Source organism: Bipolaris victoriae, assembly GCF_000527765.1.
Source record: "Bipolaris victoriae FI3 unplaced genomic scaffold scaffold_42, whole genome shotgun sequence".
NCBI classification, from domain to species: Eukaryota; Fungi; Ascomycota; class Dothideomycetes; order Pleosporales; family Pleosporaceae; genus Bipolaris; species Bipolaris victoriae.
The window spans coordinates 107,892-134,545 of record NW_014575350.1 but is presented as its reverse complement, the minus strand read 5'-3'; the positions used below and the strand labels follow the sequence as shown (position 1 = coordinate 134,545).

The 26,654-nt window shown below is 50.3% G+C and overlaps 12 protein-coding genes across 12 annotated transcripts; 6 read left to right on the top strand and 6 right to left on the bottom strand.

Annotated features, from left to right (window-relative positions):
- Positions 1 to 441: 441 nt before the first annotated feature.
- COCVIDRAFT_99246 (hypothetical protein) lies at positions 442 to 1,407 on the top strand (the record flags this gene model as incomplete). Its single annotated transcript, XM_014701177.1, has 1 exon — positions 442 to 1,407. The coding sequence occupies one exon, from the start codon at positions 442 to 444 to the stop codon at positions 1,405 to 1,407; it is 966 nt and encodes a 321-aa protein (XP_014556663.1).
- A 160-nt stretch (positions 1,408 to 1,567) lies between these two features.
- COCVIDRAFT_15991 (hypothetical protein) lies at positions 1,568 to 2,955 on the bottom strand (the record flags this gene model as incomplete). The annotated part of the gene is made up of 6 exons (XM_014701111.1): positions 1,568 to 2,469; positions 2,517 to 2,532; positions 2,585 to 2,620; positions 2,675 to 2,701; positions 2,764 to 2,833; positions 2,888 to 2,955. The coding sequence occupies 6 exons, from the start codon at positions 2,953 to 2,955 to the stop codon at positions 1,568 to 1,570; spliced, it is 1,119 nt and encodes a 372-aa protein (XP_014556597.1).
- Positions 2,956 to 3,026: 71 nt separating this feature from the next.
- On the top strand, positions 3,027 to 3,206 carry COCVIDRAFT_99300 (hypothetical protein; the record flags this gene model as incomplete). The annotated part of the gene is made up of 1 exon (XM_014701176.1): positions 3,027 to 3,206. A coding segment is annotated over one exon (180 nt), but the record flags the coding sequence as incomplete, so codon positions are not given.
- A 2,017-nt stretch (positions 3,207 to 5,223) lies between these two features.
- On the bottom strand, positions 5,224 to 6,613 carry COCVIDRAFT_99137 (hypothetical protein; the record flags this gene model as incomplete). Its single annotated transcript, XM_014701175.1, has 3 exons — positions 5,224 to 5,558; positions 5,651 to 6,008; positions 6,074 to 6,613. 3 exons carry the CDS (start codon positions 6,611 to 6,613, stop codon positions 5,224 to 5,226), a joined length of 1,233 nt encoding a protein of 410 aa, XP_014556661.1.
- A 1,353-nt stretch (positions 6,614 to 7,966) lies between these two features.
- COCVIDRAFT_99330 (hypothetical protein) lies at positions 7,967 to 8,842 on the bottom strand (the record flags this gene model as incomplete). The annotated part of the gene is made up of 1 exon (XM_014701174.1): positions 7,967 to 8,842. One exon carries the CDS (start codon positions 8,840 to 8,842, stop codon positions 7,967 to 7,969), a length of 876 nt encoding a protein of 291 aa, XP_014556660.1.
- Positions 8,843 to 9,156: 314 nt separating this feature from the next.
- Positions 9,157 to 11,122, top strand: COCVIDRAFT_99130 (hypothetical protein; the record flags this gene model as incomplete). The annotated part of the gene is made up of 2 exons (XM_014701173.1): positions 9,157 to 9,253; positions 9,312 to 11,122. 2 exons carry the CDS (start codon positions 9,157 to 9,159, stop codon positions 11,120 to 11,122), a joined length of 1,908 nt encoding a protein of 635 aa, XP_014556659.1.
- Positions 11,123 to 11,921: 799 nt separating this feature from the next.
- On the bottom strand, positions 11,922 to 13,814 carry COCVIDRAFT_99267 (hypothetical protein; the record flags this gene model as incomplete). The annotated part of the gene is made up of 1 exon (XM_014701172.1): positions 11,922 to 13,814. One exon carries the CDS (start codon positions 13,812 to 13,814, stop codon positions 11,922 to 11,924), a length of 1,893 nt encoding a protein of 630 aa, XP_014556658.1.
- Positions 13,815 to 14,846: 1,032 nt separating this feature from the next.
- Positions 14,847 to 15,741, bottom strand: COCVIDRAFT_26630 (hypothetical protein; the record flags this gene model as incomplete). Its single annotated transcript, XM_014701135.1, has 4 exons — positions 14,847 to 14,857; positions 14,925 to 15,207; positions 15,275 to 15,463; positions 15,589 to 15,741. 4 exons carry the CDS (start codon positions 15,739 to 15,741, stop codon positions 14,847 to 14,849), a joined length of 636 nt encoding a protein of 211 aa, XP_014556621.1.
- A 562-nt stretch (positions 15,742 to 16,303) lies between these two features.
- COCVIDRAFT_26629 (hypothetical protein) lies at positions 16,304 to 20,026 on the bottom strand (the record flags this gene model as incomplete). Its single annotated transcript, XM_014701134.1, has 7 exons — positions 16,304 to 16,416; positions 16,470 to 16,599; positions 16,656 to 16,955; positions 17,012 to 19,126; positions 19,173 to 19,281; positions 19,331 to 19,950; positions 20,018 to 20,026. The coding sequence occupies 7 exons, from the start codon at positions 20,024 to 20,026 to the stop codon at positions 16,304 to 16,306; spliced, it is 3,396 nt and encodes a 1,131-aa protein (XP_014556620.1).
- Positions 20,027 to 21,041: 1,015 nt separating this feature from the next.
- Positions 21,042 to 22,508, top strand: COCVIDRAFT_99108 (hypothetical protein; the record flags this gene model as incomplete). Its single annotated transcript, XM_014701171.1, has 5 exons — positions 21,042 to 21,068; positions 21,138 to 21,265; positions 21,298 to 21,580; positions 21,633 to 22,332; positions 22,381 to 22,508. 5 exons carry the CDS (start codon positions 21,042 to 21,044, stop codon positions 22,506 to 22,508), a joined length of 1,266 nt encoding a protein of 421 aa, XP_014556657.1.
- Positions 22,509 to 22,755: 247 nt separating this feature from the next.
- On the top strand, positions 22,756 to 25,028 carry COCVIDRAFT_26627 (hypothetical protein; the record flags this gene model as incomplete). Its single annotated transcript, XM_014701133.1, has 5 exons — positions 22,756 to 22,773; positions 22,819 to 23,020; positions 23,082 to 23,240; positions 23,365 to 23,903; positions 23,964 to 25,028. 5 exons carry the CDS (start codon positions 22,756 to 22,758, stop codon positions 25,026 to 25,028), a joined length of 1,983 nt encoding a protein of 660 aa, XP_014556619.1.
- A 931-nt stretch (positions 25,029 to 25,959) lies between these two features.
- On the top strand, positions 25,960 to 26,262 carry COCVIDRAFT_99255 (hypothetical protein; the record flags this gene model as incomplete). Its single annotated transcript, XM_014701170.1, has 1 exon — positions 25,960 to 26,262. One exon carries the CDS (start codon positions 25,960 to 25,962, stop codon positions 26,260 to 26,262), a length of 303 nt encoding a protein of 100 aa, XP_014556656.1.
- Positions 26,263 to 26,654: the final 392 nt, after the last annotated feature.

Below are 26,654 nucleotides of genomic sequence, written 5' to 3'. Positions count from 1 at the left end.
AGAGGAGGAGGAAGGGAGGAAGGGAGGGAGGGAGGGAGGGAGGGAAGTGGAGCCGTAAACACTAAGCTGAGAGTCACTTGAGATTGGTCCTCGACATGACGTCATCATCTTCTCCATCTCGTCCATACCAGCTGTTCTCATGTCAGGTTCCAACTCGTTATGTCCGCCTCCATGTTCTCAGGCCCGGATCTATCTTCTCATGTCCAGCTTCGGCCTTTGCACCGCAGTTCGGACGTCCGTTAATGTCCGGATCACTGCGGAATTCCGACCGGCTAGATTTTCAATATAAAAGTCAACCTCAGTATTGTTGTATCCTATGCGTAATCTAAATCTTGACGATCAATGCTCTAAGCTCTCACAAGCTTTCTCAATCCTTGTGGCACTCACTCTAATCGACTGCAAGCTTTTCCTTTTCCTCCGTCGCATTTGCTAATCGGTAGCATGGCTTCGAAGGTCTTTTTGAACAAGATCGCACTTGTTGGTGCTAACGGCAATGTTGGCTCACACATCCTGTCAGCTCTGCGAGCCAAGGACCGATTTCAGATTACCGCCATTAGTCGCGTACAATCTAAAACTACATTTCCAAGTGACATCAGTGTTGCACGTGTCAACTATGCTGAACCAGAGACTCTGGTAAACGCCTTGAAAGGACAAGATGCTCTCATAATCACCATGAGCGTCTTCGCACACGATGCACAGGAAAAGCTCATCCGTGCGGCAGCTCAAGCTGGGGTACCGTGGATCCTGCCAAACGAGTTTGGCATGTTCAATACAGAAGACATTCAGACCGAAACAACAGGATCCGGGAAACAGAGGGATCGCGCTCTAATCGAGGAGCTTGGGGTCTCATCCTGGATCGGAATGACTAGTGGATTTTGGTACGAGTATTCGCTCAGCGGCGGGCAATACGGTATCGATCTTAATAAACGAGAAGTGGTGTATTTTGATGACGGAAATCAGCGTCTGAACACTACAACATGGCCTCAGACTGGGCTTGCTGTAGCGAATTTGCTATCGTTGCCTCTATCGTCATCTGATGGAAAGAGCCAGACACTAGAGCAATATCGCAACCGCATGTTGTTCTTTTCATCATTTACTCTCAATCAACGCGAGATGTTTGAGGCGACACAGAAGGCTACTGGAACCACAGAGAAGGATTGGAAGATATCTTCCGAGCCAGCCAAGGCACGGCTAATGAAGGCAAGGCAAAGACTAATGGCTGGAGATCGTAGTTCGTTTGCAACGGTGTTGTACACGCGATACTTCATCGACGATGCCGGCCTATACGAGAAAAACCACGGTCTGAACAATGATGAGTTGAGTCTGCCAAAAGAGGATCTGATCGAAGCTACGAAAAGGGCCGTGGAGATGGCTAAGACTGACTTTTGGGACAAGATGTACAAGTAGTTTGCCTATCACGTACACGAATAAGACTAGGCTACTTTACAATATGATTGCTATGCACTGAATTTCGAGTCATGTTATTCTACACAGTGCAGAAAGATCGACCGCTCTTTAGCGTCACTAGCGACTCATGCTGTGGTCTTACCACCTTGGACTATGTTCATCAGTCAAATACGATAGCAGCCTTGACAACTTCCTGCTTCCTTACTGCCTCCAGACACTCCGCCCACTCCTCAATTCTGTAGGTCTTGTTCGCGATACCCTTCAACTTGAGCCTTCCAGCATTGACATATTCCAGCACATGTGGTAAATGACTCATACTACAGAAACTAGCCAGAATGGTAATTTCGTTCTCCCAAATCTGAAATGGAGACCACGAGATTTTGACGCTGTTGTCATAAACGCCGTAAACAACTAATTTTCCGCCTTTTCGTACATAGTCGAGGGATTTTTCTAGCACTGTGGGAGCGCCGGTAGCTTCTACGACAATGTCGAATCCATACGGGTTAGCAGCGCGGAGGTCCTGCATATCGGTCTCGGCGTGGTCGTCGGAAATAGTGATGAAGGTGTCTGCAATGGCCAAGGAGCGAGCAAGGTCGAGCTTAGGCCCTGCTTTTGAAGCGATCGTCAACTGAGGCTGGTTAGCAATCGTTATTGGGTATGGTAGGGGTTTACATGCATGCGCAGCACCGTTCATCTTGATCAATTGTGCGAGTAATATACCTGTCGGTCCACATCCGAACAGCAATACCCGGCTACCAGCTTCCAGTTGCATCCTCTCGATACCATGTGCAGCACAAGCTGCTGGTTCCAACAGAACTGCCTCAAGGTCTGGAAGATCGCCAATCGGAAATACCATTCGCGCAGGATATCGGCAATATTCAGCCATACCACCAGGTACATTACCGCCATATCCGATGACATTTTCGCAAAGCTGTGGCTTTCTTCGAGTGCAGTGGAAGCATTTGAGACATGGTTCCAGGGCATCCGCTGCTACACGGTCACCAATTGCGACGTTGGTGACATTCTTACCGACAGCAGCAATTGTGCCAGCTGCTTCGTGACCTGTAGCTATGAGCAAGGAGTGATAGTATACATGAGATTGGGCATACCAGGTATTAAGGGCCACTATTGTAGTCGGTCAGCAAGGTTGACATGAAGTATGGGCATGCAATCTTACCCTTGCCAAAAACTCGCCTTTGTGGTAATGCAAGTCCTTGGAGTCGGTTAGTAAGGAGAGATTAGATGTTCTTCACGAAATATCACATACAGTACCGCATACACCACAAGCCGAGATCTTGACCTATCTCAAGTTGTTACTCCACAGTAAGCACTGAAACGTAAGCCGATGAACCTTACAAGAACGTCATCATCCCCAATCTTCGGAACATCGATTGTTTCCACCGCGAATTTCTCTGGTCCAGAGTATCTGGTAGTTCTCAGCGAGATGTCTATGCTTCCGCAAAGTGCAAGCATGCCTTACTGCAGCGCCTTCATCTTCTCAGGTACAGCCTGAGGCTCGCTCTTTCTGGGGGCTGCATGGCCGTTCATCGTAATCTTGAAGCAATTGAAAGCTTTGAATATCTACGGGAACAATACATCGTGAACCGCAGTATTTTATACCCAAAGTTTTGATGTATTCCGCCACGAAGGTTATCTTAGACGCGTCAATATCTGGGGTGCGGGGTTCGGTTTACCTTCCTCGTCGCGCCTGTTCCAGCACTCCCGGCATTTCTTCTTTGGGAAAGCGTGTATATTCTACGAACCACAATCACGCTACCATGGCCAATTTTCTGCTTTAGTCTAGTGTATAGGCATTTGGGAGGATAACGCTACTCTTTTTAACAACTTGGTTTTTCCTGCACCCTATCTGCGTTGAGATCCAACATCTTGTGTGCAGTGCACTTGATCAGTATTTCCAGTAATCAAGATCAGTAAATTCTGTCTGAGTAGTTAATCCCTACGTCGGAATTGATCGGGAACTCAAAATATCAATACAAGTGAGATTTTTAGATAACCGATTCAATAAGCGCTCGTGGATGCCTGTCAAATAGCAGTCAAGTGGCGCCACTATGCAGTCCTCTATATCTGAATTGACTTGATTTTGCGCTCAAAGCAGAAAATACCTATCTTGATATAGCTTTACAAAAGACATAAAACGACGTAAACATACTAAGGGCAAATTAGCATGATCTACATGTGCAGGTGTTGAACACTATGATATCACAATGAGTAAGAAGTCAAACAGTCATCAATCAGGTTCCGTTCCTGAGCAGATACACACATTACGAGTCAACAGTGAATTTCGCATAAGAGGGACCGAAAATAGCCTTGGACAGTGTTTCCCAATACTGCGCATCCAAAGCTTCAATGTAACCACAACACACTTCACTATTGCACTAAATTCATTGGCCGATCGATTGCAGTAAGGCTTTGATATTCAAGCCCGCGTTCCCTGACGGGTTTTGAGCAAAATATCTGCCGTGAGAGCAATCAGGGGTAACCCAGCCTATCAGGCGCCACAACGATGCGAAACAATCGTGCATTCTCACATTCACATATAGATGGCTTGGCTCGCTGACATCCATTCTTCCAACTCACCCGTGTCTACCTTGACACTTTTTTTTTCGGAAGTTAACCTCAAGGCTGACATGTGAAACCCTAGCATATCGCGGCCAAGCCTCGTTCCCGTCAAGGCACCCATCACGTGATGCTATTTTTGCCCTGCATTACGAGTAAGTAAGTAAGCGAAACGAAACATCTAGACCACGTTTCCAAGATGAAACTTGGCGGCCCGCGATTTAGGGCGACAAGATGTCGGATTCGTCGATGCGTCTAGTTATCGTACCCGTGTGTCTGGCTTCGGCCTACTTTCCTCAAAGGGTCGACAAGGCTGATGCCGTAATTGGTGGCGTGGTTGTTCCGGTCTGAAATTACCTTGCCGCTGTGTTCCCGTGGTATGTAGGTACAGTTCATTGTGTATCAGCGCTAAGGTGTTAGATTGGAAGAAAGCTGACTGCCAAGTTGCTTTGTGCAGCCGGTGTAATAACAGTTGCAATCTCGACCTACATACACAACAGGCCTAGTGCGAATGGCTTGATTTGTGTAGATATTGACTGACTGAATGAATGGCAATACTGTTTTGAGCTACCCCTTTGTCGTACTTTGGGCAAAGCACTCAACGCGGTCGATTTGAAGGTCTGCATCTTTTAATAAAGAACTTGAAAAGTCCTACAATTGATCGCTATATTATAATTAATATACCAAGCTTAATTACACAACAACAGTACTTGTAAGGTTGTTCAAAGATGCATATGAGCTTAGGGATTAATTCGCATAAGCAATCACTCAGAGTCGCGAGCCTGATACCTTCTTCTTGGTAAATGACTGCAGTGACATGAATGCGTGATGTGTTGATTACAACGAAGAGCAATCATATCGACCTTATCTTACCTCCCTTCTCCTATCCCTCACTGCAACCGTGTTCCTGAGTGGTGATCGCAATGCTACATGTATAGCGTTTGGCGAGGTCCAAGCGAGCGGCGTGTGGGTGTTTGAGACATGAAGGAGGATAAATTTTGTGTGTGGTTTACTATTGCGAGGGTGAGGATTTGGAAGGAGGTCGAGAAAGGGTGGAGGGAATACTTGTAGGCCCAGGCAAACGAAGAAAAAGATGTGGTTGGAATTAGAGTTGCATTGACAGTGAACTAGTGTGGGGATCTGTTAGTTACTGCCTGACATCTAAGAATTGGTATCGGTCAGTCTGATCCAGCTCTTCCTGGTATCTATATCTCAGGTTTATAACCTGTTGTGCGACAACTACGTTGCCCGGATCACATGCTCCCTGACAATGTGTTTACCATCCCTGCTACTACCCAGAATCTTTGCCCCTTCCACATGAGTTTGTTCCTCATTCTGTAACTCTTGAGCGTGCTCACCAATGCTCTTCGCTTGCAAAGGCTGTGTTGCGGATGGCTGCGGCGGCGGCGGTGGCGGCGGTGGAGGTGGCGCCCAATCAACCTTGAAAAGCAAGTTGGGCCACCCTGTGGGATCATCTTCCATGAATACAATGATGTGACTAATGTACTTGTTGCCTCCCATCTCCCTCTTGTGCTGGGTGAGCAAGTAGCCTGCAGCTAAACCGTTTGGGGATCCTGAGACATATGTTAGTCAAGATGACAATGTTGTACTATGTCGTCTTGGGAAGTAGAATACAGGAAGGTAATGAGGGAAGAAACCGGCCTACCTAGAAGCGCCCTATACTCTTCAGTTCCCGAATTGAACCGAACTCCTGGCCAGGGCGGCACTTCATCATGACCATTTTTCTTCATCGCCCTGTCAATAATCCGCCCAGTCTCTTCATTGACGACTTCGAAAGAAATAAAGGCGTTAATTCCCCCTAGATTATAGCCGCTCACCCTATTCCAGAAACCCCACGCAATGTCGGAGCTGGATCTCAAGGCAGGCATCTCGTCGCGCGGGATTGGAATGTGCGTGGGGACATTCCAAATAAGGCGAGCTTGGGTCTCGGGAGACGATCGATCGATAAAGAAGATGTACCCGTCTTTGCTATTCACGCCGATGATGAAGTGGGCACCCGTTATCTGTAGAGGATGAGATGTGTTAAGAAATCAAGTGGTCGAATTACGGGAATGATTGGTTAGCTTACCCTGTATCTCCGCCCGTTGACAGTGTAATGTTGTGTCGACCTTCGCGGCATGGATCCATCAGGATTTTTCTCAACAGCAGGGCCGTCGTAATGAACGACGGTGAAACAGCGGTTCGGTCCACCATCTGTATAGTCGTGCATACCAACACCCAGCTCACGGAAAGCTCGTGTTAAGCCGCTAAATTTTGTTTCGAAGTCGCACGCTCCCTTCCTATCATCGTCATCACTAGCGTCGTAATAACCCCATGTAGTCAGTTCGTTTACCAGAGTACCGTGCCACGGGGTGGTGAGTGGTCTACAGTGTAGGATGGCTTGATTAGGGTTGAGTGTGGTTCCAAAGAGTAATTTAGTTCCTTTGCAAACTGCCCGGTCCCATTCGTCATCTGTAGTCGCGACATTGACGGTTTCCGTATCGGAGCCGATTGCTGGGTTGGAGTGTTTTGTGAGAGATTTATCAGTGAGCCCTGACTGAGTGATCTCGCCTGCAGTCAGAAAAACTAAGTGTACGAAGACGAGAAAGGCTAGGGATATGAGCTCCATCTCGAAAGCTGACGTGTGATGTATGAGAGTGTGTGTGGTTGAAGTAGAAGCTTAGGAGCGAAATGAAGTTGGAACTATATTTTACCTAGAGGGTGAGGGGGAGTGTACCAAAACAAGGCGTGAAAGCGAGGTGAATTGAATTTTCTAAATTTAGCGTAGCTGTCGTTACGTGAGTGAGTGAGTGAGTGAGCGAGTGAGTGTGCATGAGCGGTAAGCATTCGTGAATAAGAGCGGAAACGGGCCTTTGTAAGAGAGTTCATCATAAATGGTGCAAACTCGCAAGAGAAGAAGAGAAAGTCTTATATCTATTTTGCACACATGATGTTTAAACGTGTATGATTCATCGTGGTTTAGTAAGAGGGATCTTGGTATATATATGGGAGAAAAAAATGGTGAGATAGTATAACCACCTTTCTGCCGCAGTAACAAGTACATGCAAATCTCCCATTATTTCGTAAGCAGAAAGAATATTGGCATATTATCAAGATCGCGTCGCATCGGGATACGAACGATAACTCTCTTAGGGGTGAATAATGCACATTGTGCATATGCGGCAAGTCCTGAATGGCTAGTGAATCTTTGCGATGTTGCTCTTCTTGGATAAGCATGTTGATAACAAAATGAGATCTTATTGATACAAATTTCTCAAGACTACATCGTCTTGAGAGTACTGCATGGCTGAATGAGGATAGTATTAGACTAAGAGCTTGCGAAAAGAGGGTTTGAACTACACGGTAGGTGCAAAAGGGAATAAAGGTCTTATTGCTCGCAAAGCATCTTAAGAGATATCGCTCAACATAGTTCAGAACATCAAAAACATATGTGGCTATTCGTATATGTTCAAGTGAATGTATTCATTTTGTTTGAGTAACTTGTATTGGTTACATAAAGACATTATTGAGTAAGAAGCGGACGTGATGAGATTCACGGAGCAAAGATAGTGCACAAATACCTAGGTTCACCCACCTGTGTACTGAGTCGAGGAGAAAGTGAGCTTGACCATTGGGCACACGGCATGGCCCGTCAGCCAATCACTAGAGCTACTAGCTACCCTGATCGAGTCAGTGGAGGTATGTGAATGCCCTCTATGGAAAGCCAATTGCATTTCTGCGATGGCACTGAGGTCAGGAGCTACAAAGGTAATCCTGCATTCCGGGTTGGTCAGAATATGGTTTCTTTCGCTGTCATGTTGGAGTACGGGTCTGGCAGTGATGAGTATCCTTCATCCTGACGGCGTTTCAGCTATTCTATACCTGCTCGGATTGATAGCAATTCTTATGCATGTCTGAGGCTCGAAACAGGGTTGGTAGGGATGCAAAACTGTATTGGCATCATCGTGGCGCTAGATTCATTTCAGTCACTCTCGCTGTCATAGCCGGGGACAAGCATGGTAGACAGCTTCGATGGTGGCGGGACTGATTTAACTTGAGGTTGAGGGGCCGGGGTAGGAGCCGGTGCCTGAGTCTTCTTCTTGATGCCGAGCGCGGCGCTGAAATCCTTCTTTTCTTTTGGCTTCTTGCTGAAGGATGCGACAACAGGCACATCTATTGGGACATCCATCATATCCTCATCGATAGCTTCCTCACCAATATCTGGCATGCTCCGACTAGCAAAAGCCTGCCGTGCTGCTTCCGCGTCCTCTTCGTCTTGTTTCTTCCTGCGCTCATCGGCAGCATCAGGCTGGACATCGGGTCGAGTACCCAGGCTCTCTGCTTTCTCGAGGCGCGCGTTCCTTGAGCGGATCTCATCGAGAGCATCGGCAATGGCCATTTCGGTCTTGGCGTCAACTACTTTGGTCTCAAGCTCCTTCATGGCGTCGCGCTCTGCCTCTTCTTTCTCAAGGCGATCTAAGCGCTCCTCCTCGGTTTCCTCATTGAGCTTGGCTTCTCTCCAAGGCTCAAAGTTGCGCTTTGCGCCGCGCTCGCATTCGTAGTCCATGTTCTTGGGGTCGGTTTTGAAGGTGATTTCGCCAGAGCAACGGGTGCAGCGGATATAGAAGCGGAAGATGGCGATGTTGTAGTACTTTTGATCGGTGGTTTCTTTGCGAGCGTTGAATTTGCGCCCCTTGTAGATGAACTCGCCACAGTGCGTGCATTTCATGGAAAAGGGCGCCATAAGGCGGACGGTCATGAGCTTGGGACCCGCATTCTTAGGGCCGCGCTGGCGGGTGATTTTGGAAGGGTCGAAATCGGGGGGGTAGTATTTGGTGAGGACTTTGCGTTCAGACATGGTGGGTGGTAGGTGCCTTGGGCGAGTTCTCTGTCGGAGTGTTGGGTGGTGTTGTACGAGGTCGAGAGGGAGCGGCAACCTATTATTCTCATGGAAGCCAATTTTGCTGACTAACACAACTGACTAATCAGCGAGTCCGCGGCAACCCCGCAAACATGTGCTTTCGTGTTATGCTGGCGCCCGCGCGTCGCCTTTGTGTGCATGGACATGCACATGTGATATACACAACCACCCATTCGTCTTAACCCACCAAAAGACCCACCCTTCCACGCGTCGATTGTTTCCCCAGCACATGGCCACAGCAGCTCGGCACCATGGAAAATTATCTTCGCGAATGGCGCCAGGAGGCCCTCAACCGCTGCCAGTACGACACGGCCATCTTTGTTGCCGACAAGCTGCTGGCCCTCACTGGTATGCTGCCCTACCCTCGCCCACCACTACTACCCTGGCCGCTCACGACACCCCACAGACGATGACCAAGACGCCTTTTGGCTGGCCCAGGTTCACTTCACCACGGGCAATTACAACCGCACCCAGGCCCTGCTTGCGCGCGGCAATCTGATTGACCGCACTCCCCAATGCCGCTATCTCGCTGCCCACTGCGCCATCAAGCTGGGCAAGACGGATGACGCTCTACACATCCTCGGCGATAAGAACCCCACACATCTCATTGCCGCCCCAGACAGTGCCCGTACTAAGCTGCGCCATGTCCATGTAAATACACGCCACGGCCCCCGCCATCACCGCTCCGGTTCGCGCAACGAGCGCCTGCCCACAAGTGAGGAACGCGACCGCGAGAACGCCGACAACATCAAGTCCGAAGCCGCCATGTGCTACCTGCGCGGCGTTTGCTACGCCAAGCTGAACTCGTTCGATCGCGCAAAGGAGTGCTACAAGACGGCTGTCCAGATTGACGTCCAGTGTTTCGAGGCCTTCGACGCTCTCATGTCCAATTCGCTCATGGCTCCGGACGAGGAGTGGAAGTTTCTCGAGTCGCTGAATTTCGACACCATCAATGTCTCCAGCAATCCCTCGCTGTCGCAAGAAGCCGCCTCTTTCACAAAGACACTCTATACCACCCGTCTATCCAAGTACACCAGACCCGAGGAGTTTGCGAATGCTACCGAGACCCTTACCACTCATTACAACCTTGGCGAGAACCCAGACATTGTTCTCTCCAAGGCCGACCTCATGTTCACCCTGTGTAGATTCCGCGATACCCTTGCTCTTACCTCGTCCGTTCTTTCCAATGACAAATATAACTTCAATATCATGCCCATACACATAGCATCTCTGCACGAACTGGGCGAGAAAAACACACTCTTCCTCCTCGCCCATGAGCTCGCGGACACACATCCCTCTGAACCGTGCGTGTGGTTTGCTGTCGGCACATACTATCTCGCAATCGGACGTATAGCCGAAGCGCGCCGATACTTTTCAAAGTCGTCCATGATGGATCCGCATTTTGGGCCCGCATGGATTGGCTTCGCACATACATTTGCCGCTGAAGGCGAGCACGACCAGGCCATTTCTGCCTACTCGACCGCTGCACGATTGTTTCAAGGCTCCCACCTGCCCCAGATGTTCCTCGGCATGCAGAACCTCCAACTAAACAACCTGACCTTGGCAAAAGAGTATCTCAAGACATCATATGACTTGTGTGAAAATGATCCATGTCTACTTAATGAAATGGGCGTTGTCTATTTCCATGAGGGGCAACTTGTCGACGCCATACACTTCTTCCGCCGAGCACTCGCCTTCTCAGAGCAAAACGAAGCAGATCCTGATACTTGGATACCCACGCGGATAAACCTTGCCCATGCCCTTCGCAAGCACGAGAAATACAGCGAATCACTCGCCACTTTCGACGACGTCCTTCGCCATGGCACAAAGGATCCCAGCGTATTTGCAGCAAAAGCACTAGTACTCCTTAACATGGACCGTAGCTGGGACGCCATTGTGACCCTTCACGAAGCCCTAGCCGTCGCGCCCCAAGACCCCATGGCCACTGATCTCCTCAACCGCGCTTTGGAAGTCAACGAATCTGACAGCGGGCACGCGCAGTCCGACCCAGCTGGTGCATCAACCTTTCCAGGCGAACCAGAAGAAAACGAAGAGATTGAAGAGCTGGAACGCCGCATGAGTGGCAAGCTACGGGAAATCGAACAAAATCGCGTCGCGGGCAGACGGAGCCGCAGGAGACGCCATGCACAGGGTGGATCAGTTGAGGATGTTAGCGCTTTTGGCGAAAGTATGGTGGTTGACTCAGATGAAGGATAAGCCGCTCATCGTTTGCATGTGTGTGTTGTGGATGGATTAAAAAACCCTTTGGAATTTGGATACGGTTTTCTCATTTGCATAGTGGGCGTCAAAACAAATGAGGCTGGGTGTGCATTTCGTGACTTGGGCATAGCGTATGGAGTGAGTTTGGGAATTATCGTCTTGAATTTTTTTTTCTTTGGCCAACACGAGATACCAAAATCATGGGCGTTTGAACGCTTCTTTTCTTGTTAATCCATCTTGATATGTCTACTGCATCTATGGTTGTTTTCTTCTTCTGTGATTCGTGACTATGTCAGTGTCGCACAAAGCTTGATTCCTTTGTTCACTTACCCCCTCAGATTTTCATCGCCAAAACCCTTTTGTACACGAACACTGTTGTCCGATTTCTTCGTGATATAGTAAGAATCTAGTTACTGCCTGATCTACCTCTCAGACCCCATTCACGAAGATGTCTACCACATGTAGTTCCGTCTCGTTGGACGCAAATCCGAAGCCGACCCGACGAGTAATACCCGTAAGGGAAAAGATGAGGAAGATGGAAATACCCAAACACCTATTCGAAACCCCAAGACCATTGCTTAGATGCACCTTGAAGTCTCCGATGATAAGACAAAAAGAAATAAAAGAAAAAAAGATAAGACCAGGAGGGCGATTCTGGCCTCTAGAAATTCCAAAGCGCCATGGCCCTTTGAGAATGATAACCATGCTCCCGATAGGAAAAATACAAGAAAGGTGTGAAGGAAATCAAAGAAAAGAGAGAGAAAGAAAAAAAAAAGCCCAGTCATCTATCCCAATCTTACATCCCCCGCCCATACTTCCCCCCTACCATCCTGATTTCCCACTCCAACTTCGCCCTCTCCTCACTCACCCACCTTGGTTCCGGCGCGCGAAGCACACCATCGGGATCAACCGTACAAATCCGCTTGAACAGTGCTTGATTATCGATTTCGGCAAGTACACCGCCGTGGAGCTCTGAGAAGACGGAGAAGCCGGTGTATTGGGGGTGTTTGACTTTTTTGAAGATTGTGGGGTCGAAGTGTGCGAGGGGGGATACGGTGGGGGGAGGGTTGACGGCGGGGTTGATGGCGGCAGCCTCAAGTTTCGATAGGCCTTCGTGGTAAGCCTCCTGGTGAGAGAAGATGAACGAGGTCATCGAGTCGTAGATGTGGCGCCCATTTTCTACGTCCCATTGGCTGACAGTGGTGGGTTGGGTGGAGATGCGGGGTGGGTTTGGTGCGGGTGCGGTGTTGGGAGCAACATTGGGTTGTTTGGACATTGAGACTTGGTTTGGTTGATTGATCTCAGGAACGGGAAGAAGACTTGTTGGGTCTGCGGTTGGGTTGAGGGACTTGTTTGTTACGTCTTTGCCAATCACTTTCACTTCGCGAGGCGCTGCTTGCTTGGCAGGCTGCGTGACTGACGGCTTCTTAAAATGCGCAGCGCTGGCGGCTGGCTGGCGGGAAGGCTGCTTTTGGATCTTGCTCACGCTCTGCTTGTGTACTGCTGGCTTCGTGGTAGGAGTTCCTGGTACACAAGCTTTTGTTGCCTGACTTGGTAGAACGAGGTTCTTCTTCAACTCTCGACTCTTCTCAACCTTCTCCCACTGCTCTCGTGTCCATTGCCGTCCAGACTGATCCGTGATCGAAGACTGTTGTGAACTCTTAGTCCCCGGCGATGGCATGCATTGGCGCTGCTGGTGAGCTCCTGGGTTCGCAGGTACTGGAGATGGTCCCATGTTGCCTTTCTGGCGCCGAAGCAAGTCCAAGTGGTTTTGGGACGCCGCTTCATTGTGCATATTATGCGTATATTCACAGTTCTGTGAGTTCATCATCATGGGCGACGATGTCTGTGGGTCTTGCTGGAACTGTGGCCCCAGTCCAGAACTCATTGCTGCCGATGCTTGTGCCTTCTGTGCTTGCTGGCGCCGAATAAGCTCTTCATATTGTTGTCTAGTCCACTGGCGACCAAACTTATCGATAAAAGCGGACTGTCCTGCCTTCGCCACGTGCGATGATGGCTGTATAGGTGGATACGCCTGTTGCTGTGGTAGCGATTGCTGCGTTTGACTTTGCTGTACCGTCCGCGCGTGTTGCTCTACGAAGTGTTGGTCCCGTACCCCTTGTCTTTGTTGCAACTGAATTGCTTGTTCATCTGTGTACCCACGTGGAGGGTATCCAACAGAGCTTGGTTGTGTCGAGGGCTGCATCTGTGACTGCATCGACGACTGCATCTGCGACTGCATCGGTTGGCGGAACTGCTGTTGTTCTTGCGCAGCCTGGAATGGCTGGACGTGATTGACTTGACGCCTCAACCTTTCAATATGCTCCTGTATTATCTTGCCCGTTAGATGGACCATTTGTGGGTGTGTATATTTCTGACGAGTGGTGAGATCCGTGTAACTGCCGGAATTGAACAGTCCCTTAGTCTGTCGTACCACAGGATTTCCAGTGTGTGGATCCCGCGACCATATTCTTTGGATCATTTGGTCCTTGGTGTAGGTCAGCGCAGTGTGGTTGTCCCTGAACGCTGCCTGCTGTGGAGGGATGTTAGTCGGAAACGTTGACACTATAGGCCACTGAACTGGTTGTATGGGGTGAGCAGTTACTGGCGGAACTCGGTAGCTACTACTGCGGTTCATGTGACTGTTGTTGGACACTCGACTCGCCTGGAAGGTGTAGGGGTTATCCATGATGATGTTGTGATATGATACCAGATCTGAAGATGGGCGCAGGGAATGCGGTGTCGCGCTGCTGAAGGTGAAGGTATCCAAAGCCTACCGCGGAGCCAAAGCGCTAAAAGCAGAAGTCTTCTGTATCAATATCTGTGTGACTGTCAAGTACGTCAATCGGAATGTAGAAGAAGTACCGATCGCCGCGTGGGATACTGAAATGAAGATAGGCGGTGAGAAGAGGTGGTACGGAGAGAAGGTGAGAGTGGAGTGGAGATAAGAGGACTTTGGAAGGGCTTAAGTGGGTAAGAAGACGAGGTAAAGTTGAGGTGAAGGTGACTTAGAAGGTCGCACCAACCAGCTAACAGGACTGCAGGACCAAGCCGACAATTTGGAAATAGCGCAAGTTGACAATGACTGAGAATCTGCTAAAAGCTACCCATAGTGATGTGGAAGCAGGTTTTGTACTAAACGAAGGTAATAACAGATGGACATATCGTTGGGCCTTCCCGTTTTTTTGTCTAGGGCATCAATATGGTGAGTGAGGTGAATATGCACGGGGCGGTCTATACCACGTGGGCAGATATCTAGTGCATTTCCACATATGCAAGGCACCAGGAGTGGGTATGAGGGATACCGTTATCTGATGTCATTGAAAGGCAATAACTCTGTTGTAGCGTGTCAGCAGTATTGCAGAGTGGAGTGTGCGTTCGTGCGATTCGCTACCGGTCGCTATCAAATCTCCTGACTAACAACAACGAATACATCGTGAGTGATGCCATTGCCATATCACAACATTGTAAGTTGACAGCGAACCCTTGCATATCTCAATAGCATTCTTCTCATCCCTAGTTGTTGGCCCGATAGGCCCTATAAGTACGAGGATGTTGGTACACGTGACTCAAGTCCCAATAGCGCCTTAAAGAGACAATCCAAAACAAAACACTCACCTACTCGGCCACACACACATAAACACATAAAAATGCCAAGTGCCCGCGTTTTATGCTTGAAGAAAAGATTTCTTCACCTCTGACCAGAACAATGCAGGAACGCTCAGACGTAACCTACCAACAAACGTCAGCCTGCAACAACTTGAATTCCAACCAAACTTGTGCAGATATCATATAATACCTTTCCTGGCACCTTGGAAGAAAAATCGGACAATGAAGACCTGGAGGGCTGCCATGGTCACAATCAGGCCGGACTCCATCAGACTGAAGTTGAATATCCTCTTTTCAGTGCTCTTGACAGTGCTAAAGTTGCGGTTCTCGCGCGTGCGGAAGTACTTTTGGTTGCGCGAAATCGTTGAGAGTTGTGATGAAAGCTTGAGAATGGACTCTTCGATTACGGAGGTCTGCTCAGGGGAGGAGCCCTGCTTGGAAGGAATCTTGGCGCGGGCGGCTTCGTTCTCGACCTGTGTGCGCAGAGACGGTCAGTAGGAGTAGGTCAGGCGAGAGGGTATGAGCCAGGGAAAGACGTACGGCAATCTCGAAATCCACCACCTTCTCCGCAAATGTGCTCATCTCGTTGCTGAAACAGAACTTGTACTCTCCAACATCATTCGCGGTGAAGACAAAGTCACCCTGACGCTCCTTTGTACCATCGATAATGACTTTATCTCCAGGACCAGTGACTTTGTAATCGATATCGAACGAACCACCGGATTGTATCTGTTCGCATACTCGTCAGTTTTGCTTCCGTAAACTGCTGATCATGCTACGTATTGTATGATTCCCTAGTATGGACATTGAAGTCCATGGAAAAAGTGCAATTGTAAGTTCAGGACTCGACGTACAGCGAAGTAAAAGGCCAGCTTAGTCCCCTTGTTCACAGTGGTTGCGAAGAAGCAGGCTACCTCGTGTGCATCCATTTTGTAGGTGAGAGCGGTAGCATACACCGCAGTGGTGCAGGTCAGCATAACGCTGAGTAGCGTAAGAAACCCGCGCATCGTGTGTGTTGGCGTAAGACGACTGCTTTGGTTCTTGGGTGTTCTGGTGTTGCTAAGTTCCAGCTGTCGACAACGTCGGTACTACATTTTGCCGATGCAGGGATATGCGACAGGGGAAAGCGCGGGCGCGGGGACTACACTAATACGATACTAGCAAGAGTGGCGAATGAGAGCAAAGGAACATGGCTTCCCGCAGATCATCGAGTACGTAGTTGTACATGTGTATGTAGTACATACATGTGTAAAGTATGCAGGCAGACTAACAATCAAGCCATAATGCTACTTCTGCTATCCTGGTCTGCACGATGCACAAGCTATACGTGATCTAAATAACACGCTACAACATCTCGACGCCTGCGCTCACTTGTTTACGCACGCGACTCCGCCTATGCAATGCCTCCAAGCTTCCTGTGCCAATGCTTCTTGATTGCGCGCAATGCACCCTACCCCGCTTAGCAATCCAGACATGTATCTTTTGCTCTTGCTAAAAAAAATGTGAGGTCGCCGCAACGTGCAATGGTTCTGACGGTCTCGTGATATCCTACACTACTATTCCTAGACTTCAACGAATGAAGATGGAGTCTGTCTTGCCCCAGAGCGTCCGTGTCTTGGCTGGATGGTCGAGTCCTAGTGAAACATCGTCGCGCCCTGCTATTACGTCCCATAATACATCGTCTGCAATCTGTCAGTGCATGCTAACCAAGGAATACAATGGGACAATGCCTCACCATCGTCTAAAGGCTCCGGCTTCGAGTATTGCGACCTGCTTACAAGAGCAAACTTGATCTTATCTAGTTGCTTGCCCTTGATCTTGGTGAAGTCTGAAAGTCGCTGTTTGGTCTCGCTAAACGGCTCGCCCTATACCATGTCAGTATCGGTCGTGCAGTGTCACATCATACTAGTGCATAACCTACCTCCTTGATCGAGAGTTGGAATGGAACACCATGTGGTTTTGAGGGTTCCTTGTCATAGTGAAAGACTGTAATCTTCTTTGATGACTCGTCATCTGAGTAGGGTGCGACAAAGATTTGGGTGTAGTCGTAGAGGCTCATAATGGAGTGATCTGGCGGAAGGACCTTGTGGAACTTGTGCATGTGAGCCTCGTATGCCCGTGTCTTTTGCATTATCTCGTCGCTGATACCGGCTTTCTTTTGCAGAGCCTCGAGGAGATCAGAAACCTGGGCGTTCTTCGGTACCATCAACGTGTGTTCCTCCTGCCTCTTGTTAGTAATCAAAATCGTAACTAAATACGATGTACATGGGTATTTACCTCTTTGCTAAGTCCGTCGGGCAGCCACGTCACCTTGACGGGTTTCCTCTGCTCCAGCTCTTTCAAGCTCATATCCAGCACTTCGTAAAACAACGCATCGTTTCGCTGCATAGCACTCGCCGAGTAGTTGTATGGACCAGGGAAAAGAATGTTGTTTAGTGTTGAAGTGGCGCTGTATTTGATGGCTTGCTTGGGTTTGCCAGCAGTGCTGACGGTTGTGAAGCGGAGGTGGCTGGGGTCAGTCTTGAGGTGTTCCGCTACTTTGCTAGCGAACTGATCATACGCCATCTTTTTGCTGAGAGTCAAGGAAAAGGTCGGTAGATCCGCTTCCGGTACCCTTGGCACGAATTCAATGTTAATCTTGTTAAGTAAATAATCGTAGAATTCCTTGGCTTCGGTATAGCCTCCTGCCGCGGTGATTTGCGCAGCCTCTTTTTCACTGAGTACGCGTTGGACTGTAATGATGTCGCCGTCTTGAATCTCAGAGGCCGCTAGTGTCACCTTGGGCTTCATTGCTTCGATCATGTTTTGCTTGATCTCTTCTGAGAGCTTGATCTGCGTTCCAGCAGGCCATCCCATCATCTTCAGAATTGTAGGTGTAAGATCGGACACTTTGTCTTGGTATGCGGCATAGAAGGTGCCCATGCCGAATAGGCTTTGCTGATTGGCGTCAAAGTGCTTCAGGAAGATCATCAGTGGGCGGTTGTTAGCCTGGCCCTTGAGATCTACCAACCGTTCACCGAATATCGGTGCGCCAGTCTCATCGCGGTCCTCGGCCTTTTCGATCCACATTCTGAACTGCGCTTGCTTTGTGCCATGCTTACTAGCCGCCTCTTCGACCGTCATTTCAGGGAACTCCAGAGCCGTATCAGGGCGAACAGTACCGTTTTGTCTGTTAACCATGGACCACGGACGTAGCATATCAGCCTGTGTTCCCAAGTCCTGAGCAACGGTTGCTGCAAAGTCGGCCATTGTAGTCGCTCGGAGAACTCGGTAAATCTTTGGACTAGCGGGCATCTCTACCTCGTTCTTCCACGGCACTATGTCGAACCCTTGGTAGACGCTGAATTGATCGTTGGATGCGACGGCGACATCCATGTAGAGATGCGCCTCCTCGCGCTCCTTCTTCCTGCGCTCCAAGGCAGCCCGTTCCTCAGCAAGTCGCTCGGCTAGATGCTTGGGGGGCTCTACAGCTTTACTGTCCATAAGAACTTGATCGAGTCTTGTCTCCCTGATATAGACCAGCATGTAAGCGCTCATGGAGCGCTTTGCAGACCAGGCTCGCGTGTAAGGATTCCGTTGGCCAGTGTTTCCGTTGGCTTGCACATAGTCGCCACCAAAGTTCTCCTCGAGCGCCTCCCGGAGTGTGGCACGTGTGACCCGGTCGTCGTCAAACTTGTAGTAGTGTCCGTCCTTGGTAGGCTTGAGAAAAGCGTAGTAATGGCCCGCATTAAGATCGCCGCTGTGAACCAAGACGCCGTGAAGGTGGTATACCCACGACTCTGATCGGTCGGCGCCCTCGGAGAGATACGGCGCGGCATCCCAAACCTCTGGGAATTCGTAACGGTCGTTGACCTTCATCATGGCGTCGCGCTGGAAGTCGTATTCGAAACGCTTTAGTTGGAGATGTAGCACTGGCGGAAAGCTCTCGAAAATAACACCCTTTCTGGCGTCCTGTAGCCCAAAGCCCTCTGCAAAATATTTGTTTTCACCGTCCATGGTTTCGACTTGGACGTAGTCTCTGAAGCTGTCGTCGAGGTTCTTGTTGCCGCTCACATTCAATTGAATATCCCAGAATTCCTCAACGCGAGAAGATTCGTAGTCGACGTTAATACATGATATGTAGGTCTTCATCTTGCCAACAAACATTTTTGTCAAGGCGCCCTCAGCCTCTGTGCCTTTCATTCTCTCATCGAGCTTGTCCATGAGCACGCGAGATAGCTCCTGCACATCTTGTTGCTCAAAAATCTGCTTAGAGTCCCAACCGAAAGAATGGGTCAATTCCGTGGTTCCTACAGCGGTGGTTGATGTTTGTAATAGGTAGAATAGCCTCTGCAGGGCGTATGCGCTATTCGAACGGTCGGCCTCTTCCGCAGTAGGGATTTGGTACACGGCCTACTGAGGTCAGTAGAAGTATCGTTAGCTCAGGCTTGGTACCTACTTGACGAAACGCCGTCGTGAAGAACAGGGATTGAAGAAGCGAATTCAGGTAACATGTTGCGCCCTGGTTCTTGAGACCAACCATGCCGGTTTCCTTTTTCGAATCGTAGCTAGACAAGTCAGAAGCAGGACTCTGGACGTCGCAATGCCAAGACTCACTTGATGAAGTTGTGCCATAGCACACCGGTGGGGTCCTTGAGCACTCTGACGTATGCCGTCACATTGGCAGCATTATCCTCGACCATTGGCCGGCCACGATCCTCCCATGAGTTGCTAAAGAGCTTTCTAAGCTCGGCGAAGCGTGTGAAGCCCCAATCGCCCTCGTCGGCGGTGAAGCGGTGGTGTGCGGTGTGTGTAGTGAAGATGCTGGGGTCGTTTGGGTTCCATAGGACAAGCATAAACTCTACGCAGGCATACCAGTCCTCGGGCATCTGCTTCTCGTCGTAGGCCTGCTCGAGGTAGAAGGAGGCAAAGTCGACGTTGTTACCGTAGGGGAAGAAGAGAATACGCCAGGGATGTCCACCGCACTCGAATATGGGGCCGTGTTCACGCCTAGTAAGTGTCCGCCAGTCCCTTATCTCCCAGGTGTGGTAGGCCTCGGCCTCTGTCTCATACTCGGCAGTCTTGGGCATATGCCTCTTCATAAAAGCATCGTACTCGTCTGCGCGGGGTTCGGCATCGGCGTCGACGTCGTCCATGGCATCGTCCGTGTCGGGCGTGATGATGGCAACGTCGGCCTTTTCGTCGTACTCGTGGTCGACAAGCATGTCACTCTCAAGCTGCAGGCACAGTGGGGTCAGCATGTTGGGGCATTGTGTCGAAGTGCAGCCGAGGGCGCAAGCTCACCTGGTCCATGGTGTCTGCTCGGGCCCGGCAGCAGCGGGAGGTAGTGCTGGGAGAAGTGGTGGTGGTAGTGGCGGCGGCGGCGGGGACAGACAGGCAGCAACGGCAGCAACAGCAGCGTCGGCAGGGAAGGAGCTTCCGGGATGGATGGCGGGCGGGAAGGCACGATGGTGTGCGCTCAACGCAGGGTGGGTGGCCGAGGAAAGCTGCGCGCCAGTCGCCGTCTCAGTCTGAAAGGAACGAAGTTGCAGGCGGGCGGAAGCAGATGCGCGCGAGCGACACACGGGCAAGGATGGCTGTCTCGCTAAAAGGTGGCGGCTGTGGAGACGTGACGATGGGATTATCGATCTGCCACGGTCCCAAAAAAAATAAAAAAAATTATGTATGTAGGGGTAGGAGGATGCAGTGTACTTTGGCGGGAGGCTTAGGAGAGGGCAGTCTGCGGCACACAAAGACAGAAGCCGGGGGGAGAACAGGACTTGCACGCCAACGGCCAGCCAGCCAGCGAGCGAGCTTCTCTTGTCTGCAAGTGCGGTGCAGCCTTGGCGTTTGTCGACGGTGGAGAGCACTGAGCTTACGACGTCATTCGTCAGTTTGTCGTCCCGTCCGAGGCTGGCAAGACATCATGCCATGTCCCCCGGCCACCATTGACGCTTGCAACACACACAGCACGCTTTCTGTTGTAGAGTTGCGCGCGTCTGCATCTGCTGACGAAGCATCCTCTGTAGACTGCCTGTACTTGGGCGCAGCCAGAAAATCCCAGGTGTTGAGGTTCGCCCGTCCAAAGCAGTGGTGCGCCCGAGTGCGGAGCTCAATGTCACATGTGCCCGTGTCCAGGTGCAGTGCCAACAGAACCTCGTAAACCCAAACACTTGCCTCTGAGACTCTCGGCAGCTATGATTGTAGGAAGACACCGTCTCGCACCGGCTGTGCGGTGCTCCTACAATGGCTTGCGAAGAGCCCCTCGCCCAGTCTGCCTTGCCCAAACCCACGCCCGTTCTCAGCATGCCGCAGCCGTTGCGCCCACATGGAGACCGTCTTCGGCCCTCGACGAGTAAGCTGCGTACCAGCAACTCATCCTCCATGGCCACTAGAGCTGATGCACGACTACAGATGGGTCCAGCGTGAAGCCAGGCCCATAAGCTTGCGCCAGTTGACTTTCTTCGGAAGAACCCTCACCGAGTCTCGTCTGCTCGACTCGGCCAACTACTGCAGATTGGAGCTTCCCACCAGGTCCTACTTTGGCGCCCTGTGTGCCAGAGCATCCTGCTGACTCTCTGCAGGCTCGCCCATCGTCTTCGCGATATCCAAACCCTGCCCTACGTCGTCGTCGCCAACCCCCATCTTGCCCATGTCTACGAATCATACCTGCGCGCTTTTGAGCGCTTTCGTCGCATACCTGAAATACGCTCGCTGCAAGACAATGACAAGTATTGCAAGGTGCTCGAGGAGACGTTGACCGAGCACGCGACCGTCATACCCCGCCTCGCAACAGGTGTCTTGGAGGTGCGAGGCCTCATCAAGCCAGAGGAAACCGACAAGTTCATGACCACCATGCTGCGCTCCGTATGATTTTACTCTCTCACACACGCACTTGAACCATACTGATGCAAATCAGCGCATATCTCGCAGAGTCATTGCAGAACAACACCTTGCTCTCACCGAAACCTTCAACTCGCCCTGGCACTTCCCCCAGGCCAAGCACCCTCCACATGACCAAGAAGCCGTTGGCGAGATCTTTCTGCGATGCAACGCCAAGGAAATTGTCGAAGACTGCGGAAAGACTATGCGGGAGCTGATCAGACGCACCTATGGCCCCGATGTTGCAATTCCCGAAGTCAAAGTCTACGGCCATGTCGAAGCAACGTTCCCCTACATCTTGAGCCATCTCGAGTACATCATCGGTGAATTGCTGCGCAACTCAATCCAGGCCGTCATTGAACAGCCCAAATCCAAAGGCACCAAGCTGCCACCAATTGAAGTTTTGATCTGCGAGACTTCGCAGCACGTCATCATCCGTATCTCTGACCAGGGCGGTGGCATCCCGAATGAGGTTCTGCCTTATCTGTGGAGCTTCAGCAAAGGGCCGCGACGCGAGAGGCGCATGGAGAATTTGGCGAGGGTACCGAAGCTCCTCGGGACGCTGCAGGAATTACAAGTGCCTGGCGCTGAGACTGCCGCCGAGATACAACAAAAGCAAGATACGCGATCAAAATATGGCGACTCGGGCCATCATATAGGCTCTTTATCTTCGTTGACCAGTCGTGCGCCAGATCTCCGTCTCGGCATCGGGCTTCCTATGTCGCGGCTGTATGCAGGTAAGCAAGTGACGACAGGCTCACTTCGATAGGTCTAACTGTCTTTAGAATATTGGGCTGGAAGCCTGGAAATACATAGCCTCGAAGGATATGGAGTTGATGCCTTTCTTCAGATATCCAAACTGGGTAATAAGAACGAGCGCCTCACCACGCGCGCTTCCATGGACGCCATATAGACGGGTCAGTGTGGTACATGCACCGCCCTACAAGGCGGGAAGGTGCCATTTGCATTCTGTTGTTTGTTGCGAGCGCTGCCTGCGCGTCAGTCAGTACAAGAGGAAGGCGCTCATGGCTGCCCACCCGTAACGAGTTCCAACGTCTGCACCATCTCTCACATCACTAGCATTACCGCTCCCGAACCAATTGCCCATCTTCAGATCACCGCATTATTCCCGCGCATCTATTGATTAGTAGCAATACAGCATGTCTACCAAGCCTTTTGTAAGCACATCAGCCCCGCCGTGCGAGCACTACTGACTTCCCTAGTCGTCGCTGCACCCGAGTGTCGGCGCTGACAGCAATGCTCATCCATCGCTAGTTACGACGACCATAGCGAATCCGCATATAATGACCCTCTTGGCTGAAGTGAATTTTAACGTGGAGATGCGCGGTCTCGCTGCAAATGCCCACGCATCATTTGGCCACATGTACCAACCTAGGCTACGGAAGTCACTAGACACGCAGCAAGGTGTGCATATCCTACCTGTGTCAGATCGCATCCAGGGCTTCGTGGTGCTGATTAGGAACAGCTGTCAGTCATCTCGATACGATATCTTGCTGGAAGGCCATGTCTTACGTGCAAGCTCACGAGCTTGCGCTCTGGGAGTCCTTGTTCCACCAGTGCTTAGTCTCGCAAATTGAAAAACGCTTGCGACGCACTGCCATTATCCAATTGAGCAAACGCAAAGGTGACGATGTACTCTTGGAGATATTCCATATAATCTACACTGAGACTGAAAATGGAAATGAGCTTGGCTCCATTGCATTGACAGGCTCTCTGCTTTCTTGCAACCTCTACTAAGCATGATCTAGATTATGTCGACGAAGTTTCCCTTCTTCCCTGTCTCATGCAGTCTTTTCCAGAGAATTACGCATGCTTCATCAATATCGATGTTTCCGGTCTTCTTCAGGACATGATTGGTGCCTACTGCAAAGAGCTTACGAGCCCGGCTGTTATGCGAAACCTCCAGTGGGCGCTTGGTTCCGGCAGTCTTCATAGCTTTATCTACAACTTTATCTCCATACAAGACTGCTTTAAGAACACCCCAACTGGACCATGCCTGTTCGTCAAATATTCAATCGATTGGTTTTCCTTTCCGTTGATCGCTGTCACTGCCGATATAGCCTGGCATCCCCCTGTATTCTACTTCAAGCTTGCTCCTGCTCAGATAAAGCCAGGAGCTCACTACGGTATTGCCCCTTGCCGCCGCCCGGTTCGTCAAGACGCTGGAATATCGGAATGCAAAAGCTTTCCCGACCATGTCGAATATGTTGTGACAAAATCTTCCTCCGTGGCTAAATGGTACCATAAGGGCAGGTTCTTCCTCATGCAGGCACCAGACAGATTGGAGGTATGATGAAACTTTCCGGCATACGGCAGCTCTATTTGCTTTGCTGACCGCTGACTATAGGGCAACAATGCAGCAGTGTTGGAGACAATAATGCAGGCTAAAGTCATCACACGCTTTCCGAAAAACGTGCTTTTCGAACGTACATCACGGTACGTCATCAAAGTTGAACTGGCACACGCCCGAGAAGTTAACTCGATGACGGAAACCCACGGAGTACCAACTACACTGGCATTGGTTATACCACCGCACAAAAGTACCAACTCTCTTCAGTCGCATGGTTGCCGGCATGTTCCTACTTCTCCGCCAGATTCTCTGGTCGAGTTGGTGGACCGTGGACCCGATCCCAATAGCGAGTGCTGCGATTCGAAGGAATACGTCGAACCCGTTGCCTCAGGTGTGTCAATGCAGAATGTACATGATCCAGAGTTGGAAACCGGGAAAAAAGCACCAAAAAAACGCACGAATTCATCGCGCGAGGACAACGCTATCCATCCCGACGATAACCGCACGCATGGTGCCCCAGATATCCAGCTTAAGCGCCGAAAGCTAAAGAAGACTGATGTGGCTGACAGCCAGGTCGAATCACCACCTACAGATCTATCTTGTTCTATGCTTCAATCGGCGCAGGATGACACACCTGATGACAAATTTTGCACACGCGAGATGCGCCGTTTGAGTATCTCGATTAATATGGCCGCTCCATTAATCAAGACCGATTCTCCATCTTCTCAGCTGCAAAATGAGTCTGAGAAAGTGATCTACAGGAAGCCAGATCGGGTAAGGAATGAGCCGTATCCAACACCGCCGTCTACACCTTCATCGCTTGCCTCTAGCTCTGACTATGGAAACTACTGTTCTAGAGTTGAACGCCCTGGTACTCACACATCGCAGATGGCCCAAGCCAGGAATGGGTCCCTGTGTCTGTATGAACTGTCACAGGATACTATTCAGCACAACTATCATGAATTTGAGGCGATGGCCCTGTGTCAGTCGACAAAGCAAGCTGACTGGGGCGATTCGAGCTTTGAGAAGATATTTATGGAAGAGAGCGATGCCGAAGGTTGGCACTCATCTGATGTTGATGACGTGGACGAGGAGATGGATGGCTATGGTATGGGGATGTGATGATCGCGGGGGGTGCCGTTTGGGCTGGTTGAGTGAGTTATCATTGAATTCTTGGTATGGCTATTTCGACTATTGGTATTCCTTCTTCGGCTCCTTTCGGTTCACCTGAGCCTAGGGTTGTTGGTTTGGCAAACATTTACGAATGTCATACTTAGGTGCCAATGCAAGATTATTACTGCTCGTTTGTGGATTGCTGGCAAAGTACTTCGTGTCCGACCAAACGCAGCATGTTGAGCGAACGTAGCTGTCTTTCTGCAACTCGACCCAACGCATTTCCAGTATGCTAATTAGCTCGCGAGTTGTAAGATGCTTGATTTGCCCAGAGGGTCTTCCATGCTCGAATCGACAACCGCAGAATGCGACTACCTCGCAGTAACTGCTCTTCCCAGTTTCTAACCAGCGAACATGACCAAATGACAAACGAAGTATCTTGGTATCATCCGTGTATACATACCTGCTTCCGTTCGCAACGAGACAATACATGTACCATTCACACTAGAAGAAAATCGATACTGCACTCTTGATCAAGTACTCAGCATAGCACCTACTCACCTCCATCTCGCCCAGACCGACATCATGAGTGAAAATTCTGTTCAAGATGCAGCTCTCATCTTCATACCTATCCTATTCATGACTTTTCAGATGGTGGTGATTTCAGCGTTGGCGCTCGTAGCTGGAGATGCTCGCTACAGTTCAAGGGATACTCGCGGGGTTAGTGCTAGGGAAGAAGGAGAGAAGAGGGTCGGATGCGTTGTTGTTAAGCAGGTGCATACGTGTACAGGGGAATGTGTGCGGTGTAGGACTGGCGGTGTGGAAGATGTTTTGTGGGAGAGGGAGAGCGAGAGGGAAAGAGAGCGAGAGGGAAAGAGAGCGAGAGGAAAGGGAACGGCGAGAAAGAGCGGATAAAAGGAGAGGGGGAATATGGAAGGTCATGGAGGGGGTGTTGAGGAGAGTTGATAGCGAGGATGGTGAGGACCTGCCCGAACAGGAAACGGAGGAGTATCCAGATTTCCCAGCCCATGAAGATGCTCGGTCGGAACCACCACTTTCCTTCTTCAATGGCTTATACGTGCCAGATTGCGGAGGTGTGAAAACAAAACGGTACCAGGATCGACAATTCTTCCAACGGGATGATAAGTCGTTCGAGGATGAGGCAGCGAGACGTGGTATCTCACGAGATCCATACATAGGGGTTGATCGGCGGCGGAAGCATCAGTGCTCTGCCTCAAGATAGCGGTCAGACCGTTCACAGCACAGAGGCCAATGAGATAAGCACGAGGAGAGAATAGATCTGCTCGATACGGATAGTCTCGATATGCTTTTCGGGCGTAAGGTGGAGAGAAATGTATGCATGTGCGGCTGGTGAGGAGGTTCAACCAATAGCGATATACAGAAGGGGTCGCGTCATCGGGATATTGCAGAAGGAACGTGTACTGATAAGTGAGTATACGACGACAGAATGCACGAGTTCAATGGGTATTATAACAGGACCATTGAGCGTTGTTCTCAAGTAGTCCCCGACGTGACGTAGACCCCGATATTAGCTAATCCCCGAAGTGAATAACGGCGATTGCGCAGTGACCCTACAAAAGCAGATGACCAACCCCAATACTAGAACCACCGTGT